The sequence below is a fragment of the Paramisgurnus dabryanus genome, chromosome 12, assembly GCF_030506205.2.
Source record: "Paramisgurnus dabryanus chromosome 12, PD_genome_1.1, whole genome shotgun sequence".
In the NCBI taxonomy this organism is placed as follows: Eukaryota; Metazoa; Chordata; class Actinopteri; order Cypriniformes; family Cobitidae; genus Paramisgurnus; species Paramisgurnus dabryanus.
The window spans coordinates 6,499,032-6,518,805 of NC_133348.1; the positions used below are offsets into that span (position 1 = coordinate 6,499,032).

Below are 19,774 nucleotides of genomic sequence, written 5' to 3' on the forward strand. Positions count from 1 at the left end.
ACACATTACAAACACTCAATATTAAAAAGTATGATTTTTAAAAATGCATTTAACCACAATTTTTAACATTTTTAAGTTGTAACAGTTGTTTTGCTCAGTACTGATAAAGGGTATCTCAGAATGTAACAAATGTATTTAATTTGTGTCTATACAGTTTCCTTGGAGCAAAAAATATGGGTCAAATTGACACACGAACATCAATCGTAAAAAACATATTTTGTGTAAAAAAAAAAAACACTTCCAAACACATCAGTGTATCCTTACTTTGCATCATGTGCATGGCCCTAAATGAGAAAAAGTCAGAATTTCAAGAATAAAATCACAGGTTAAATTGACACAGAACATAATATAAGGGTAAAATAGTATTTTCAAACCACAAGATGTTTTTCGACACAAGATGTAAAGATGTTAAGGTTTCTCATTAAAATAAGATTGCATTTAAAGTTCTGCATAAAATCAGCATTACTATTTTAATCTTAATATAAAAAAAGTAAAATGCACAATCATATACAATTGGACTGCCAAACGAAAAGTAATTAAGTATTAACAGATAAACAGTAAACTAAAAAAAATAAAATGTAATACATTTGAGACATGCTTGCATCAGTAGCCTCTTTTCAACTTTTCTTCACTGTCCAAAAGTGTCTGTCGTAAACTTTCTTTAGCATCTTCAAAATCAGGATTTAGCTCCAGAGTTTTCCGAAAGTCAGTTTCAGCCTCCTTGAAAAATCCTTTGGAGAAGAAACAAAAACAAATCTTTATGATAAAAGAAATACAGAACAATAAAGATCAACTTTAACGTAACAGATCTTGCTGGCGAAGTGCGCCCCTTAGTGGAACACAGCAGGGTGACAGGTTGGACTGCCCAGTGTGTTTAAATTAAATGACTTTTCTACTGCACTTGTATTAGTTTACTGTTAAAAGTAGCTTAAAACGATGTACCTACCCAATCTGTAACGTATTAGTCCCCTGTTATAAAATGGTACTTCAAACCGGCTGTTGGTTTGAATGGCAGAGGTGTAATCGTCCATAGCTTCATAGAAATCCACCCTGAAATACTTCACCTGCCCTCGGTTATTATAGGCGACGGCCAAATTAAGAGCATTGCACTTTCTAGATACATATAAACCACACAACTTATTAATTTTGAAGGAATGCATATGTTTGTTACTCGGCAACTAGATCGTCACAGCCAATAATACTCTAGTGACTAGTTTATTTGAATATATATGCGATTAATACCTCGTTTTGGTGCAGGACTCAATGAACTGTGTGTATAATTCCTCTGCTCGTGCATAATTTTTACTGTTAAACTCATCATGTGCTTTTTGCAGAATCAGCTCGCTGTCCTCCATGACACGATTAGCAGGAGCGAATGTCATGACGTCAAACGCCTCATGACGTGCTGGAACGTAATCCAGCGTCGCCGCCATATTGATTGGGTCTGCTCACTCAACGGAGAACGAGCAACTATGCCCGTATTTTGTGCAGCTTACGGTTGCAATAATCGGCGCACTATTGATATCAAATCGCATGGGATTACCTTTCACAAGTAAGATTGAACAATAATTTTGTTTATTTTACCATTTATAATATTATGTCATCGTAACTAACGTGTAACCAAACCGTGTAAAAATATGGTAAAAATTCGGTTGTAGTTGATACCATAGATATGTATAAAGGCTAGATGGCTCGCCCGCGCTGCTGGCCAATTGCACGTCTGCATTTTGGCGGCCATCTTACCACAGGGCGCTCGCTCACTCCTAGCATTGAGTTTTAATGATGCAGGTACTTTTAAATGACCATAACTTGCTTAATTTTTTACCGATTTTCAAACGGTTTGGTTTGTTATAAACGTCAAAGATGTAACTATGACACTGCATACCTATACTAAAAATATATAAAAAAAATTCATGAAACATGTCAAAGCATCCAGTATTATAGCCACGTTAATAACGTTTGTAAAAAACCAAACCGTTTGAAAATCGGTAGAAAATTGAGCAAGTTATGGTTATTTAAAAGTACCTGCACCATCAAACTCAATGCTACGAGTGAGCGAGCGCCCTGTGGTAAGATGGCCGCCAGGTGATGCCATTAGGGACTCAGCGGTAAGCCATCTAGCCTTTATACATATCTATGGTTGATACACCTTCCCCAGCAGAAATAAATGCATTGGGGACCCATCCAAGATGGCGGCCGCGTTGATACGTCCATAGATATGTATAAAGGCTAGATGGCTCAAGGCGGAGTCAGCTGTGTCGTCACTTGGCGGCCATCTTAGGTCAGTGCTGCCATAGTACTGCTCCCTGCTGCTGTGGACGGAAGGTGAGTGAAATACGCCAACTAAAATGCTCGTAACTTGCTGAATTCTTGACGGATTTAAGAACGGTTTGGTGTATTACAAACCTTATTAACGTGGCTATGATTTGTGCTGATGCCGATGTTTAAATTGTAGCTTCACGTTTTGAGAAACGCTTAACATTGCAGCGTTTTCAATTATTAACAGGTTTCCTGAGACCAGTTTCTTGACAACCTAATCTTTTGTCTAAATGTCATTTTGTGGATGTGGTTGTATTTATTTGCTGGCTAGCAGTGAAGAGGTCGTAAGTGAGTCACAAAGCAATTGTAAATTGGTGTGGGAGAGGCAGGTTTAGTCTTTCGTTTCAACATAGCTTTGAGTTACACACGATTTCCAAGTGGTTTGGTTTCTTAAAAACATCTTTACATTTGGATTACTTTGTTGGTTTTTTGTTTACAGAACTTCTGATTACGCTTGTGGAAAATGCCTGATTTTTGTGCTGCCTACGGCTGCACCAACGAACGGAGCCTCCAAACCAGAACGCGTGGGATCACCTTTCACAAGTAAGAAAAGAAAATATTATGACTTTTATTAGGATACTTAGTAATACAAGTTCTGCTAGGAATAGTGTAACTGAGACAACATTACAAGATTGGCTACATATACTTGCATACATGCAGTACATAGAATCAAAATGATAATATATTTTATACTGTATTTTAGTCCGCACCCTTAATGTTGAAGGAAATAAAGGTGCAAGGTTAACAATCATTTATATCTGACTACTATTTCTCCCATTTGTAAGGTTTCCCAAATGTAGCGAGCGCCGGAGACAGTGGGAGCGTGCCCTGAGAAGGAAAGGTTTTGTGGCTAATGACAGAACACTGCTCTGCAGTGAACACTTCAGAAATGAAGATTTCGACAGGACAGGGCAGACTATCAGATTCAAAGCTGGAGCTGTTCCATCTGTCTTCAACTTCCCAGCTCATCTTCAGAGGGTACGTGTATAATTGGCCAACTAGATTACAATACATACATTAGATTTATTATACATAAATTTACACATGTATTTAATATTAGTAATAAACTAAATTGCACTATTTCATGTTTCATGTACCTTATAAATATTGACATCATTACTGTGTGTGTGTTTATGGGTATACCTAGTACTTTACCTGTCTAGTCTGCTTAATATACTATTTTCTTAATAAACTCCGTGGCTATAATTTTTCACAAGTATGCAGTTAAATAGCCGCATCCCTGACGTTTATGACACACCAAGCCGTTTGAAAATCGGTTGAAAATTGAGCAAAATATAGTTATTTCAGCACTACATGCACAATAGACTTTAATGTTATAACTGGACGAGCGGTCCTGTCCTAAGATGGCCGCCGTGTGATGTCGTCGGGTCCCATTGGCTCTCAGCGCCGGTAAGCCATCTAGCCTTTATACATATCTATGGATACGTCAGCTTCAATGGGCTACGGTTGAAAGGTCCAAGGAAAAAAGGTCCAAGAAAAACACACTGAAAAGTAACAAAACAAGTACAGTTCACCATGTTAACTTTTATTATTGCTTTAGCGTTATTATATAGGAATAATTTAACTTGCCATGATTATATGTAGAATATGGTAACTTATTTGACTATTTTGTTTTTAAAAACTTTAAATGGATGACTGGTTGATAGATTATGCTAGGGCTGCTCAATTATGGGCAAAATCATAATCATGATTATTCAGGTAAAACTCATAATCACTGTTTTTTTAACATGATTACTCTTTGACTTTAAACATGCATTTATTTAACCTTTTAACTAAGTATGTGTTGCAATAGGCTACAAACAGTGGTGCTTTCGAACCATAGATATGTATAATAAAGGCTAGATGTCTCGTCCGCGCTGCTGCCAATTGAGTGAAACATCCGCATTTGGCGGCCATCTTACCACAGGGCGCTCGCTCACTCCTAGCATTGCAGAATTAAGCTTTAAAGCTGAAAAATAAAATAAATATAATATTTCATAAACACCTTTAATATTGCTAAAGAAGTAAGGTAACACCAGTGACAAAAAAAGGTCTATGCAGTCTTGAAGTACATGCACACAAAAATAAAAAATCATTAAGCTGTCATTTATGTTTACTTATAAAGTCAAAGAGTAATCTAATAATGTGGTCTTAGTTTAAATGCTAGAAAAGAAATACATTTTAAGACATCTTGTCATACAAAAAGTGGGCGTTTATGTAGAATGACCCTTATTATAAACTTATTATAAAACGCAACCGTGCACTCCGTACTATGCAGTGAACACTTCAGGCCTGAGGCCTTTGACAGGACAGGACAGGTCAGACTGTCAGGATTAGAGAGGGAGCTAAACCAACTGTCTTTAGTCACTGGACTCGTCGCAAAACAGTAAGTGTATTCACAGCTTGTAATGATTTTTGTTACCTTGGCATAAAATTGTGACACATTTTTATTTGTCTTTCGTTTTAGCAACTAGCATCCAAGAAAAAACAAAAAATATGGGAGGCGGAAGAGAGCCTACCAATGGATTATTCTATCCCAAAGAAATCACCCATCATTGCGCCTCCTGCTCCTCCACCTCCTAAGCCGAATCTTGTGAGTATCTTTACTCAGTAGTAGCTAAGACCAAAACAGATGTGAGCATCATGGTCAATTATGAAAGTATACACACACACACTTTTAAGGACTTTTTAGAAAACAGAAATCCAATGAAGACGTGGTTAATGATGTCACTTTGGTCAACATGTGAGTGATCTATTGGGGATCTGAAGATCGAAAAAATGATGAGAGAAGCACAGTGAGTGATGAAATGTAAACCTTACAAAACATTTAATATTTCCTTTTATACTAGGACCATATCTATGCAATGCCTACAGCTCCCGCTGTCCTAAAGGCCAGACTTCACGGTGCCAGGACTAGATTGGAAAATCTGCAGCGAGAAGTTAGGAATCTGAAGGTACGAGAACGGAGGAATAAGAAAACAATAAATGATCTTCAAAAGGATCTGAGGAAGAAGAACATCGCAAATAGAAAGCTAAGAAACAAGCTTAAGGGCTACTCTGGTAAATAGGAAGATAAAACTTTATTGTTTATGCTTTTCCATCTTTTTAGACTTTCTGGTTGTTGTTGCAAAAGCTCTAAGTTTGTCTCTGCTAACTGTATTTCAGAAATTCCAATTGACCTCCTGTTAAAAAAAGGCCAAGAGTACACACAGGACCAGAAGGAGTTTGCCATTAATCTCCATTTACAGGGTCCAAAAGCGTATAACTATTTAAGAAAAGTCCTCCACCTTGACCTCCCGCATCCACATACATTACAAAGGTATTCTTAGTGTCATCCAATTGCACATTTGACAAAGTCCTGGTTGTAGTACAATACAATACGTTTTCATTTCCTAAAGGTGGAAGAGATCTGCAGAAAAGCCTGGCCCTGACACGACCGCAGTAACACAGGAGGGGGAGGAACTGAGTATGTCCATATCAAAAATATTGTTGTAATAATGGACAGGAAGACTATAAAAGCAGAGACTGTTAAAGTAGTGTTTATTATTAAAATCTGATAACGTCCATTTATTTAATAGAATATCTGCATACCAATATGGCGGCGCGGTGGCTTCACAATTGGGCCACCATGCGCAATCCAGCCATTTATATAGATCCGTGCATAAACCTAATTGTGTCTCTGCCAGCAGATACCCAGAATGTCCCGATTCTGAGCTCATTGGAGGAACTCCAGGAACTTGGCATAAGTGTAGTGTGGACAATGGATGGAGATGCTTCTGATGCTAGCCAGTGCACCCAACTTGCCGATTAAAGGGCCTACAAATCATTTTTGCACATCCAAAGACTGATGGGAGATTGTTTGTGGTGACTGGTGCGTGTTATATGTTAAATCTGGCAAGGAGAATGTTCCCGTTGTACAGGGCCAGAAACCAAACATATGCTGTTTATGTAAATTATGTTGACTGCATGCAGCTAGCAATGTGTTTTCATTCCCAAAACATGATGCTGTCTCTAGCTGCATGGACACAAAGTTGCTCTTTATCATAGTTCTGCACTCAGCTATTCAGGTTAAACTAGAAATAATTAATTGTGGTAACACTGCACACAAACACAGTGAATAAAATGTTTTTCGTTAATGCAGCTGTTTGCGGGACCCTTTGATATTATGAATAAACAATGTGTCCAAGGTTCAAAGCTTCTCTGTATTTTTAAAATTGGACTGAGAGTTAATGTTGAGGAATACTTTAGATATTGAAGAGTTTAGAGATACTTTACCTTTTATTTCCTGTTTAATTCATTATTTAAACCGTAAAAACATGAAATGTTGCTATGAAGCCCATAGTATGTGACAACATGCCCCAATGTTTATTGTAACATGTTATCTGTAAATAAACTTTCCTGGGCAATAGTGATGTAAATGTTATTGTCAAAATGTAATTACTAACTTATACCGTACATGCATGTACACAGCAGAAATAGTGTAGCATACTTTAAGTAAACATACACATGCCAAGCAAAGATGCCTAGTATGCCACTGTGTGAAATGTTTTGCCTTGCCAGTTAAATCCTCAAAATCAATACAAAGCATACATGCACATAAACGTAACTTTGAACTAGGTTCAGAACTTTGACTTTTTGCATATTTAGTCTGAAGAAACCTTACCTTTTCAACTTGTTGGGGAATTTCACAACTCTGTGCTTGCTTACCTGTGAAGATAGGATGTTAAAAAAATGTACCAGACATTCCTCTCAGTTTGACATGACAGATGGTTTCAGCGGCAGGAGTTTATGCATACAAGGTGAATGCTTTGCATCTATAATACAGATTCACATTTTATGACTGCTGAACTGAGGCAGTCAAGATGTAGGAAAAATAAAGAGTCTATAAAGTTCTACTTCTAAACTATCTATTGTTACAATGACAAAAAAATGGGATTTTATTAAAGTAACTATTTGAAAAGAACCATTGGGGCCTGGTGCACCTTCACCCAGATCTCTATGAACTTCAGGACCTCACCTTTTGGCTACAAAATGTATGCACCGAAAGTATAGCGGGAGACGTGTGACCTAAACATTGTTAGAATTAACATGTTGCATTGAAGTTTTGCAAAGCGAGCACTGTGTAGGTGTATTGCTTTAACTTTTTTGTTTAAATATTGCTTTAACTTTTTTGTGTATGAGGAAGTCTTTATCAGTACTGAGTAAAACACCAACATATTGCGTATATGTCAGTGTTTTACTCAGTACTGATAAAGAGTACCTCAGAATGTAATAAATGTATTTAATTTGTGTCTATACAGTTTCCTTGGAACAAAAGAATATGGGTCAAATTGACACACGAACATCAATCGTAAAAAACATATTGTGTGTAAAAAAAACATTCCAAACACATCAGTGTATCCTTACTTTGCATCATGTGCATGGCCCTAAATGGGGAAAAGCCAGAATTTCATTCATTCATTTTTGACACCGAACATAATATAAGGGTAAAATAGTATTTTCAAACCACAAGATGTTTTTCGCCACAAGATGTAAAGACAATTAGCAAGATTTCTCATTAAAATAAGATTGCATTTAAAGTTCTGCATAAAATTGGGATTACTATTTTAATCCTAATATAAAAAAATAAAATGCACAATCATATACAATTGGACTGCCAATGGAAAAAATAATTAAGTATTTACAGATAAACAGTAAAAAAAAATGTAATACATTTGAGACATGCTTGCATCAGTAGCCTCTTTTCAGCTTTTCTTCACTGTCCAAAAGTAAAGTCGTAAACTTTCTTTAGCATCTTCAAAATCAGGATTTAGCTCCAGGGTTTTCCGAAAATCAGTTTCAGCCTCCTTGAAAAATCCTTTGGAGAAGAAACAAAAACAAATCTTTATGATAAAAGAAATACAGAACAATAAAGATCAACTTTAACTTAACAGATCTTGCTTGCGAAGTGCGCCCCTTAGTGGAACACAGCAGGGTGACAGGTTGGACTGCCCAGTGTGTTTAAATTAAATGACTTTTCTACTGCACTTGTATTAGTTTACTGTTAAAAGTAGCTTAAAACGATGTACCTACCCAATCTGTAGCGTATTAGTCCCCTGTTATAAAATGGTACTTCAAACCGGCTGTTGGTTTGAATGGCAGAGGTGTAATCGTCCATAGCTTCATAGAAATCCACCCTGAAATACTTCACCTGCCCTCGGTTATTATAGGCGACGGCCAAATTAAGAGCATTGCACTTTCTAGATACATATAAACCACACAACTTATTAATTTTGAAGGAATGCATATGTTTGTTACTCGGCAACTAGATCGTCACAGCCAATACTCTAGTGACTAGTTTATTTGAATATATATGCGATTAATACCTCGTTTTGGTGCAGGACTCAATGAACTGTGTGTATAATTCCTCTGCTCGTGCATAATTTTTACTGTTAAACTCATCATGTGCTTTTTGCAGAATTAGCTCGCTGTCCTCCATGACACGATTAGCAGGAGCGAATGTCATGACGTCAAACGCCTCATGACGTGCTGGAACGTAATCCAGCGTCGCCGCCATATTGATTGGGTCTGCTCACTCAACGGAGAACGAGCAACTATGCCCGTATTTTGTGCAGCTTACGGTTGCAATAATCGGCGCACTATTGATACCAAATCGCATGGGATTACCTTTCACAAGTAAGATTTTATTATATCCATTTATAATATTATGTCATCGTAACTAACGTGTAACCAAACCGTGTAAAACTATGGTAAACATTCGGTAAATTATGATTATTGTAGTTGATACACCTTCCCCAGCAGAAATAAATGCATTGGGGACCCATCCAAGATGGCGGCCGCGCTTATACGGGATATGGTTGCCAGGTCCAAGGAAATAAAAGGTCCAAGAAAAACCCACGAAAAGTAACAAAACAAGTACAGTTCACCATGTTAACTTTTATTATTGCTTTAGCGTTATTATATAGGAATAATTTAACTTGCCATGATTATATGTAGAATATGGTAAGTTATTCGACTCTTTTGTTTTTAAAACTTTAAAAATATTATATATTATATATAATAAAAATATTATATAGCAGCGCCTGATTAAAATGTCCCAAAAAATCCAACGCAACGTGCTGTGGCTCTGTACTTTTCTCGTGACTGCATTTTCAAAACAGCCCAGCTGTGCTACAAAAATCGCGATCCTGGCAACACAGACTGGCGTTGCTTCTGCGCGTTGGCTGCTAGGTCGTACGTCATCGGCGCCGCCATAATAGTAATGGCAACTTCTCAGCACATCTTTTTACTCTCGTAACAAAAATGCCTCATTCGTGTGCAGCTTGGGGGTGTAAGAACCGTCAAACACCTCAAGCCAGGTCTCGGGGAATTTCCTTTCACATGTAAGACTAAATACTTGTTTCTGGTTATTACAACAATATATTGATAGCTTGTTGGCAATAGCTAGTTAGCCTTGAATGCATTGACTTAAAGAGAAATGACAATGTTTACATGATTTCTTATAAAGTTTTAACATTTACTATAGCTATATTATTAACTAAATTGCTTATTGCCTTGGTTTTGGATGACTGGTTGATAGATTATGCTAGGGCTGCTCAATTATGGGCAAAATCATAATCATGATTATTCTGGTAAAACTCATAATCACTGTTTTTTTTAACATGATTACTCTTTGACTTTAAACATGCATTTATTTAACCTTTTAACTAAGTATGTGTTGCAATAGGCTACAAACAGTGGTGCTTTCGAACCATAGATATGTATAATAAAGGCTAGATGTCTCGTCCGCGCTGCTGGCCAATTGAGGAACGTCCGCATTTGGCGGCCATCTTACCACAGGGCGCTCGCTCACTCGTAGCATTGCAGAATTAAGCTTTAAATATTGCTAAAGAAGTAAGGTAACACCAATGACAAAAAAGGTCTATGCAGTCTTGAAGTACATGCACACAAAAAAATAAAAAAATCATTAAGCTGTCATTTATGTTTACTTATAAAGTCAAAGAGTAATCTAATAATGTGGTCTTAGTTTAAATGCTAGAAAAGAAATAAATTTTAAGACATCTTGTCATACCAAAAGTGGACGTTTCTGTAGAATGACCCTTATTATAACTTTATGTTAACTTGTTAGAGTCAGACATAGCCATAGTAGCCAGTAAGAACACTTGTAAGCCAAGACTTTATAAGAAATTTATATGATTTTATTGACCATCTTGTCTTAAGTACATTTTCTATAATCGAAAGTGTCATCTACATTGCTGTTTTGCTCATGTTGTGAACCATATTGTAGTTATTTGTCTGCCTAACGTTTCTCACACTCTAAAGGTTTCCCAAACAGGAACAGCTAAGGAAGCTGTGGGAATTGTCTGTAAGAAAAAAAGCAACCGTGCACTCCGTACTATGCAGTGAACACTTCAGGCCCGAGGACTTTGACAGGACAGGTCAGAGTGTCAGGATTAGAGAGGGAGTTAAACCAAGTGTCTTTAGTTACTGGACTCGTCGCAAAACAGTAAGTGTATTCACAGCTTGTAATGATTTTTTTACCTTGGCATAAAATTGTGACAAATTTTTATTTGTCTTCCGTTTTAGCAACTAGCATCCAAGCAAAAACAAAAATTATGGGAGATTGAAGTGACCCTACCAGTGGATTATTCTATCCCAAAGAAATCATCCATCATTACACCTCCTGCTCCTCCGCCTCCTCCTCCTAAGCCGAATCTTGTAAGTATATTTACTTAGTAGCTAAGACCCAAACAGATGTGAGCATCATGGTCAATTATGAAAGTATACACACACACATCAACCAACACTTTTAAGGACTTTTTAGAAAACAGAAATCCAATGAAGACGTGTTTAATGATGTCACTTTGGTCAACATGTGAGTGATCTATTGGGGATCTGAAGATCGAAAAAATGATGAGAGAAGCACAGTGAGTGATGAAATGTAAACCTTACAAAACATTTAATATTTCCTTTTATACTAGGACCATATCTATGCAATGCCTACATCTCCCGCTGTCCTAAAGGCCAGACTTCACGGTGCCAGGACTAGGTTGGAAAATCTGCAGCGAGAAGTTAGGAATCTGAAGGTACGAGAACGGAGGAATAAGAAAACCATAAACGATCTTCAAAAGAATCTGAGAAAGAAGAACATCGCAAATAGAAAGCTAAGAAACAAGCTTAAGGGCTACTCTGGTAAATAGGAAGATAAAACTTTATTGTTTATGCTTTTCCATCGTTTTAGACTTTCTGGTTGTTGTTGCAAAAGCTCTAAGTTTGTCTCTGCTAACTGTATTTCAGAAATTCCAATTGACCTCCTGTTAAAAAAAGGCCAAGAGTACACACAGGACCAGAAGGAGTTTGCCCTTAATCTCCATTTACAGGGTCCAAAAGCGTATAACTATTTAAGAAAAGTCCTCCACCTTGACCTCCCGCATCCACATACATTACAAAGGTATTTTTTGTGTCATTCGATTGCACATTTGACAAAGTCCTGGTTGTAGTACAATACATAACTACGTTTTCATTTCCTAAAGGTGGAAGAGTTCTGCAGACAAGCCTGGCCCTGACACAACCACAGTAACACAGGAGGGGGAGGAACTGAGTATGTCCATATCAAAAATATTGTTGTAATAATGTACAGGAAGACTATAAAAGCAGAGACTGTTAAAGTAGTGTTTATCATTAAAATCTGATAACGTCCATTTATTTAATAGAATATCTGCATACCAATATGGCGGATCGGTGGCTTCACAATTGGCCCACCATGCGCATTCCAGCCATTTATATAGATCTGTGCATAAACCTAATTGTGTCTCTGTCAGCAGATACCCAGAATGTCCCGATTCTGAGCTCATTGGAGGAACTCCAGAAGCTTGGCGTAAGTGTAGTGTGGACAATGAATGGAAATGCTTCGAAAGCTTCTTAGCCATTGCACCCAACTTGCAGATTAAAGGGCCTACAAACCGCTATGCCCATCCAAAGACTGATGGGAAAGTGTTTGTGGCTATATGTTGAATCTGGCAAGAAGGGTGTTGCCAATGTACAGGGCCAGAAACCACACATATTCTGTTTATGTAAATTATGTTGACTGCATGCAGCTAGCAATGTGTTTTCATTCCCAAAACATGATGCTGTCTCTAGCTGCACGGACACAAAGTTGCTCTTTATCATAGTTCTGCACTCAGCTATTCAGGTTAAACTAGAAATAATTAATTGTGGTAACACTACACACAAACACAGTGAATTAAATGTTTTTCGTTAATGCAGCTGTTTGCGGGACTCTTTGATATTATGAATAAACAATGTGTCCAAGGTTCAAAGCTTCTCTGTATTTTTAAAATTGGACTGAGAGTTAATGTTGAGGAATACTTTAGATATTGAAGAGTTTAGAGATACTTTACCTTTTATTTCCTGTTTAATTCATTATTTAAACCGTAAAAACATGAAATGTTGCTATGAAGCCCATAGTATGTGACAACATGCCCCAATGTTTATTGTAACATGTTATCTGTAAATAAACTTTCCTGGGCAATAGTGATGTAAATGTTATTGTCAAAATGTAATTACTAACTTATACCGTACATGCATGTACACAGCAGAAATAGTGTAGCATACTTTAAGTAAACATACACATGCCAAGCAAAGATGCCTAGTATGCCACTGTGTGAAATGTTTTGCCTTGCCAGTTAAATCCTCAAAATCAATACAAAGCATACATGCACATAAATGTAACTTTGAACTTGGTTCAGAACTTTGACTTTTTGCATATTTAGTCTGAAGAAACCTTACCTTTTCAACTTGTTGGGGAATTTCACAACTCTGTGCTTGCTTACCTGTGAAGATAGGATGTTAAAAAAATGTACCAGACATTCTTTTCAGTTTGACATGACAGATGGTTTCAGCGGCAGGAGTTTATGCATACAAGGTGAATGCTTTGCATCTATAATACAGATTCACATTTTATGAATGCTGAACTGAGGCAGTCAAAATGTAGAAAAAATACAGAGTCTATAAAGTTCTACTTCTAAACTATCTAATGTTACAATGACAAAAAAATGGGATTTTATTAAAGAAACTATTTGAAAAGAACCATTGGGGCCTGGTGCACCTTCACCCAGATCTCTGTGAACTTCAGGACCTCGCGTTTTGGCTACAAAATGTATGCACCAAAAGTATAGTATGGGGGAGACGTGTGACCTAAACATTGTTAGAATTAACATGTTGCATTGAAGTTTTACCTGAGCAAAGCGATCACTGTGTAGGTGTAGGCAGATCAATCACTCCAAAAATGCTTGATTTTGTCTCCTGGATGAATACCTTCTCTGTTTGCTTTAACAGGTGATGGAGAAACATCATGACGTGGTGCAGAAAAGGCTAAAAACTTGCAAAAAGAGATTTACATGTAAAATAATGATAGGTGGGTTTTGGGAATGGTAGTCAGTGTAAGAACTGAATTTGGATGTTTAAATATGTTTGGATAGACTATGTAAATGATTAAACAATTGCTTCTCACCAAGCATGAATATCATATAACAAGAAATTGGTACAATTGGAAAAAAAAGTACAAGAGCCGTCACAGGGATGGTACCCTTTGGAAAGGTCATAATATGTACCATTTATGTACAAATGTGTACCCCTGACGTACTAATAATTGTACTCTTTGGAAGGGTACCACCCCATTAAAAAGTTTTTTTTTTTTACGTTTTTGTGAGTGCACCTAGCAATGCCTTTCTAGTTATGTTAAATCTTTGGCTAGACTGTAGGTGTACAGTTGGTCTATATTGATTCATCTCACAGTGGAAGCAGACAGACACATTTTAACATGTTAGTGTTACACTATAGGCCGTCTAACTGATGACCTAACACTGTTTTCAAGGAATTTCTGTACCATTTCACATCAAATAGTGTTATGAAATCCTGGAAAATATTATGAGCTGGACAAACACTTGAAAAATAGTTTAATATAACCAAATAGTTTAATATGGTTAAATATGCTCAAGGTGTTTTTGTTTAAAGTAAAACCACATTAAATAAAATACAGAGCAATACAATTACAGCACAAAATCTTGATCAGCACTGGACAGCGAACAAACCATTTGCAACCCATTATATAAGATTAAATAAGATTAAACATTCATCAGTATATTAATATATACTATTCATATTTGTATGTTTTTTAGATTTTTATACTTTTTTAGAATTTAGTGACAGCCTAACATCCGCCACTGTATCTCAGACAGTTTAAGGGATGTTCATGTAGATGATGAAGTCGCTAGTATTGCTGAAATGTGAAATTGACCCTGATAAACACAATTAAAGACTCAAACTTGTGTTTTGAATATTTTTAGTTATTAATAATAATCAGAAATCCGTCACTTACCATGAAATGCTCTGTTACATCCGTCCCAGTGTTATTTCTATTTTCTCAACATTTCTTGTGACACCAGCAAGTAAAACAACTGTTAAGGTGTTTAATCATTTTATATTTGCTCTGTAATTTTCTCGCGACTGCATTTTCAAAACAGCCTAGCTGTGACGCAAAACTCGCGATACTGGCAACACAACCTGGCATTAGGCTTGTTCGAGAACCGACAGCCGGATGACGTCAAAGAACCGCGAGGGCGAGACGAAGGTAGACTTCGTATAATTTCTGTACACGTTCTCGCGCTACTCTGACGTCATCCGGCTGCCGGTTCGAACAAGCCATGCTCCGGCGCTTTGGCTGCTAGGTCGTACGTCATCGGCGCCGCCATAATAGTTATGGCAACTTCTTAGCACATCTTCTTACTCTCGTAGCAAAAATGCCTCATTCGTGTGCAGCTTGGGGGTGTACAAACCGTCACACACCTCAAACCAGGTCTCGGGGAATTTCCTTTCACAGGTAAGACTAAACAACGTAGTTAGTTCTGGATTTTTTGGTCATTACAACAATATATCGATTCCTAGTTTGCCTTGAATGCAGATTACAATGTTAACATTTTTTCTTATAACTGTTAAAGTCTTAACATTTACTATAACATTATTATTAACTAAATTGCATATTGCCATCGTTTTGGATGAGTGATTGGTATGTGCGAAGTGCGTTTTACTGTAAGTTAGCTGGTTAGCTAATTTGACATACTGACGGTTTTTCTGTTTTATTGTTTTTGCCTTTATTATTCTACAATTTATACACTTAACTAAAAAATTAATAGTACTTATAATAGTCATTGTTTACTTTGATCGTTTACATGGTATTCTTGCCATAACTAATATGGCGGGCCAGACGTATCGCAGCAGCTGACCAGAGCGGCCAATGGAAAGTTTTCACATGACGTCATCACGTTATAAAACGTAACACAAAAGATTTTCGTATATAAACGTCGCCGCCATTTTGGACAGGGCAGCCGTGCTATAACTCTCGGAAAAGATGCCAGAGGCGTGTGCAGCTTTCGGCTGTAAAAACCGTCGCACAGTGGAAACCAAATCTCGAGGAATTACCTTTCACAAGTAAAACCGAGCAGTTGTTTTTGTTTGTTATAACATTATGTTAACTTGTTAGAGTCAGACTTAGCCATAGTTGCTAGCAAGCACGCTTGTAAGCCGAGACTTTATAAGCAATTTACATGATTTCATATACCGTCTCATCTTATGTTGTAGTTTATATTCGAAATTACATTTTCTATAATCGAAAGTGTCATCTATATTGCTGTTTTGCTAATGTTGTGAACCATATTGTAGTTATTTGTCTGCCTAACGTTTCTCACACTCTAAAGGTTTCCCAAAGAGGAACAGCTAAGGAAGCAGTGGGAATTGTCTGTAAGAAAAAAAGCAACCGTGCACTCCGTACTATGCAGTGAACATTTCAAGCCCGAGGACTTTGACAGGACAGGTCAGACTGTCAGGATTAGAGAGGGAGCTAAACCAAGTGTCTTTAGTTACTGGACTCGTCGCAAAAAAGTAAGTGTATTCACAGCTTGTAATGATTTTTTTTAACCTCGGCATGAAATTGTGACTCATTTTTATTTGTCTTTCGTTTTAGCAACTAGCATCCAAGAAAAAACAAAAAATATGGGAGGCTGAAGAGAGCCTACCAGTGGATTATTCTATCCCAAAGAAATCATCCATCATTACACCTCCTGCTCCTCCGCCGCCTCCTCCTCCTCCTCCTAAGCCGAATCTTGTGAGTATATTTACTCAGTAGCTACTGCTGCGTTCCAGGCAACCTGTAACCCGTAACTCACGACTTCAAAACCACGACTCACGACTCTGAACTGGGAGTACATCGATCTAGTACGAGTTCACGGGGTGGGAAGTCGCGGGTTTGACTGCCGTTCCAATGCACTTTCACCGGTAGAAGGTTGTAAAAACACGAGTTACAGGCTGCCTGGAACGCATAGGGTCGTGAGTCGTGGTTTTGAAGTCGTAACTCACGGGTTTAAAAACCTGCCTGGAACGCAGCATAAGACCCAAACAGATGTGAGCATCATGGCCCTGTTTAAGTATGCAAGTATGCACGCTTCAAGTGCACACACATTGAAACATGCTAGTGTTGAATATGTTTTGCTGACACATGCGCGCACAGTAGTTACAATGGAAGTACACATAAACCAGTACTTTAAAGTGCACTTATTTCATTGCTAAAAACAACGTTATTTTGTGTGTTTAGTATAATACAATGTGTTATAAAACCCACTAAGCATTTAAATGTAAAATTACTCAAAACATTTAATCTTTCCTTTCATACTAGGACCATATCTATGCAATGCCTACAGCTCCTGCTGTCCTAAAGGCCAGACTTCATGGTGCCATGACTAGGTTGGAAAATCTGCAGCGAGAAGTAAGGAATCTGAAGGATCGAGAACGGAGGAATAAGAAAACGATAGACGATCTTCAAAAGGATCTGAAGAAGAAGAACATTGCAAATAGAAAGCTAAGAAACAAGCTTAAGGGCTACTCTGGTAAATAGGAAAATCAAGCTTTGTTTGTATTTTATTTATGCTTTTCCATCTTTCCGGTTATTTTTGCAAAAGCTCTTAGTTTGTCTCTGCTAACTGTATTTCAGAAATTCCAATTGACCTCCTGTTAAAAAAGGGCCACGAGTACACACAGGACCAGAAGGAGTTTGCCCTTAATCTCCACTTACAGGGTCCAAAAGCGTATAACTATTTAAGAAAAGTCCTCCACCTTGACCTCCCTCATCCACATACATTACAAAGGTATTCTTAGTGTCATCCAATTGCACATTTGACAAAGTCCTGGTCGTAGTACAAAACAAAACTACGTTTTCATTTCCTAAAGGTGGAAGAGTTCTGCAGACAAGCCTGGCCCTGACACGATGACGTCCGACACAACCGCAGTAACACAGGAGGGGGAGGAAGAGGAGGAAGAACTGGGTATGTCCAAATTTAGCAAAAATATTTTCAGTACAATCCTCATATACTTAACCGTGTCTCTGTCAGCAGATACCCAGAATGTCCCAATTCTGAGCTCATTGGAGGAACTCCAGGAACTTGGCATAAGTGTAGTATGGACAATGGATGGAGATGCTTCTGATGCTAGCCAGTGCACCCAACTTGCCGATTAAAGGGCCTACAAATCATTTTTGCACATCCAAAGACTGATGGCAGATTGTTTGTGGTGACTGGTGCGTGTTATATGTTAAATCTGGCAAGGAGAATGTTGTTTATGTAAATTATGTTGACTGCATGCAGCTAGCAATGTGTTTTTATTCCCAGAAGATGATGCTGTCTCTAGCCGCACGGACACAAAGTTGCTCTTTATCACACTCAGCTATTCAGTTTAAACAAGACATAATTCATTGTGGTAACACTACACACAAACACAGTGAATTAAATGTTTTTTGTTAATGCAGCTGAATAAACGATGTGTCCAAGGTTCAAAGCTTATCTGTATTTTTAAAATTGGACTGAGAGTTAATGTTGAGGAATACTTTAGATATTGAAGAGTTTAGATATACTTTACATTTTATTTCCTGTTTAATTCATTATTTTGTGTTTTTTACACAGTTTAAATGTTGCTATGAAGCCCATAGTATGTGACAACATGCCCCAATGTTTATTGTAACATGTTATCTGTAAATAAACTTTCTTGGGCAATAGTGTTGTAAATGTTATTGACAAAATGTATATTACTAACTTGTACGGTACATACACGTATACAGCAGAAATAGTGTAGCATACTATTTTGAACATAACCACTTTAAGTAAACATACACATGACAAGCAAAGATGACAAGCAAAGATGCCTAGTATGCCACTGTGTGAAATGTCTTGCCTTGCCAGTTAAATCCTCAAAATCAATAAAAGCATACATGCACATAAACGTAACTTTGAACTAGGTTCAGAACTTTGACTTTTTGCATATTTAGTCTGGAGAAACCTAACCTTTAATGATTTGTTGGGGAATTTCACAACTGTGTGCTTACCTGTGAAGATAGGATGTTAAAAATGTACCAGACATTCCTCTCAGTTTGACATACAGATTGTTTCAGTGGCAGGAGTTTATGCATACAAGTTGAATGCTTTGCATCTATAATACAGATTCACATTTTGTAAACTATTTTATGTTACAATGATTAAAAAAATTGTATTTTATATATATTTAATTACGGATTTAAAAAAATAAGAAACTATTTGAAAAGCACTATTGGAGCCTGGTGCACCTTCACCCAGATCTCTGTGAACTTCAAGACCTCATGTTTTGGCTGAAGAATTTATGCACAGAAAGTATAGCGGGAGACGTGTGACCTAAACATTGGTGTTTACTGTGAGAATTAACATGTTGCATTGAAGTTTTACCTGAGCAAAGCGAGCACTGTGTAGGTGTAGGCAGATCAATCACTCCAAAAACGCTTCATTCTGTCTCCTGACGGCTAGATGAATACCTTCTCTGTTTGCTTTAACAGGTGATGATGTGGTAGAAAAGACTAAAAACTTGCAAGAAGAAATTTACATGTGAAAAAATAAATGGCAGGTGGGCTTTGGGAATGGTAGACGGTGTATGATTAAATTTGGGAGATGTTTAAATGTGTTTGTATAGACTATGTAAAAGGATTAAACAATTGCTTGTCACCAAGCATAAACATCATATATTCATACTCGAATAAAATATGTCATATTGTTTCACACCGTCAGAAATAAAGTACAAGAGCCGTCACAGGGACGGTACCCTTTGGAAAGGTCATAATATGTACCATTTATGTACTAATAATGTGAACTTTTTGGAAGTTGAAAAGTTTTTTACCTTATTGTGAGAGTGCACATAAGATTCACCTTAGCAATGACTTTCTAGTTATGTTAAATCTTTGGCTAGACTGTAGGTGTACAGTGGAAGCAGACAGACACATTTTAACATGTTAGTGTTACACTATAGGTTTTCAAGGAATTTCTGTAGTTTCACATCAAATAGTGTTATGAAATCCTGGAAAATATTATGAACTGGACAAACACTTGAA

The 19,774-nt window shown here is 37.3% G+C and overlaps 4 protein-coding genes, 1 long non-coding RNA gene and 1 pseudogene across 9 annotated transcripts; 4 read left to right on the forward strand and 2 right to left on the reverse strand.

Moving 5' to 3' along the window:
• Window positions 1-160: 160 nt before the first annotated feature.
• LOC135738322 (tetratricopeptide repeat protein 32-like) lies at window positions 161-1,546 on the reverse strand. The gene is made up of 4 exons (XM_065256318.2): window positions 1,243-1,546; window positions 947-1,113; window positions 586-731; window positions 161-284 (listed from the first exon to the last, which is right to left on the reverse strand). The coding sequence occupies exons 1-3, from the start codon at window positions 1,431-1,433 to the stop codon at window positions 604-606; spliced, it is 486 nt and encodes a 161-aa protein (XP_065112390.1). The 5' UTR covers window positions 1,434-1,546; the 3' UTR covers window positions 161-284; window positions 586-603.
• On the forward strand, window positions 1,445-6,928 carry LOC135738321 (THAP domain-containing protein 6-like). Of its 2 annotated transcripts, none has more exons than XM_065256316.2 (9): window positions 1,445-1,552; window positions 2,159-2,325; window positions 2,759-2,862; window positions 3,105-3,297; window positions 4,787-4,912; window positions 5,169-5,379; window positions 5,485-5,638; window positions 5,718-5,785; window positions 6,006-6,928. In XM_065256316.2, exons 3-9 carry the CDS (start codon window positions 2,783-2,785, stop codon window positions 6,128-6,130), a joined length of 957 nt encoding a protein of 318 aa, XP_065112388.1. In that variant the 5' UTR covers window positions 1,445-1,552; window positions 2,159-2,325; window positions 2,759-2,782; the 3' UTR covers window positions 6,131-6,928. The 2 variants fall into 2 exon arrangements, with proteins under 2 accessions (XP_065112388.1, XP_065112389.1); XM_065256317.2 differs by having other exon boundaries at window positions 6,009-6,927.
• On the reverse strand, window positions 4,802-8,875 carry LOC135738323 (tetratricopeptide repeat protein 32-like; annotated as a pseudogene).
• On the forward strand, window positions 8,840-12,283 carry LOC141279836 (THAP domain-containing protein 6-like). Of its 2 annotated transcripts, none has more exons than XM_073811355.1 (7): window positions 8,840-8,994; window positions 10,642-10,825; window positions 10,906-11,037; window positions 11,301-11,511; window positions 11,617-11,770; window positions 11,853-11,920; window positions 12,144-12,283. In XM_073811355.1, the coding sequence occupies exons 1-7, from the start codon at window positions 8,840-8,842 to the stop codon at window positions 12,242-12,244; spliced, it is 1,005 nt and encodes a 334-aa protein (XP_073667456.1). In that variant the 3' UTR covers window positions 12,245-12,283. The 2 variants fall into 2 exon arrangements, with proteins under 2 accessions (XP_073667456.1, XP_073667455.1); XM_073811354.1 differs by having other exon boundaries at window positions 12,141-12,274.
• A 6-nt stretch (window positions 12,284-12,289) lies between these two features.
• On the forward strand, window positions 12,290-18,418 carry LOC141279857 (uncharacterized). The gene is made up of 2 exons (XR_012334687.1): window positions 12,290-12,511; window positions 18,099-18,418. It is a non-coding gene; the product is annotated as an uncharacterized lncRNA (long non-coding RNA).
• Window positions 15,045-18,418, forward strand: LOC135738320 (THAP domain-containing protein 6-like). Of its 3 annotated transcripts, none has more exons than XM_065256311.1 (7): window positions 15,045-15,199; window positions 16,074-16,257; window positions 16,340-16,480; window positions 17,048-17,258; window positions 17,363-17,516; window positions 17,599-17,693; window positions 17,760-18,418. In XM_065256311.1, exons 1-7 carry the CDS (start codon window positions 15,120-15,122, stop codon window positions 17,882-17,884), a joined length of 990 nt encoding a protein of 329 aa, XP_065112383.1. In that variant the 5' UTR covers window positions 15,045-15,119; the 3' UTR covers window positions 17,885-18,418. The 3 variants fall into 3 exon arrangements, with proteins under 3 accessions (XP_065112383.1, XP_065112385.1, XP_065112384.1); XM_065256313.1 differs by having other exon boundaries at window positions 17,763-18,418; XM_065256312.1 differs by lacking the exon at window positions 15,045-15,199 and adding an exon at window positions 15,657-15,807.
• Window positions 18,419-19,774: the final 1,356 nt, after the last annotated feature.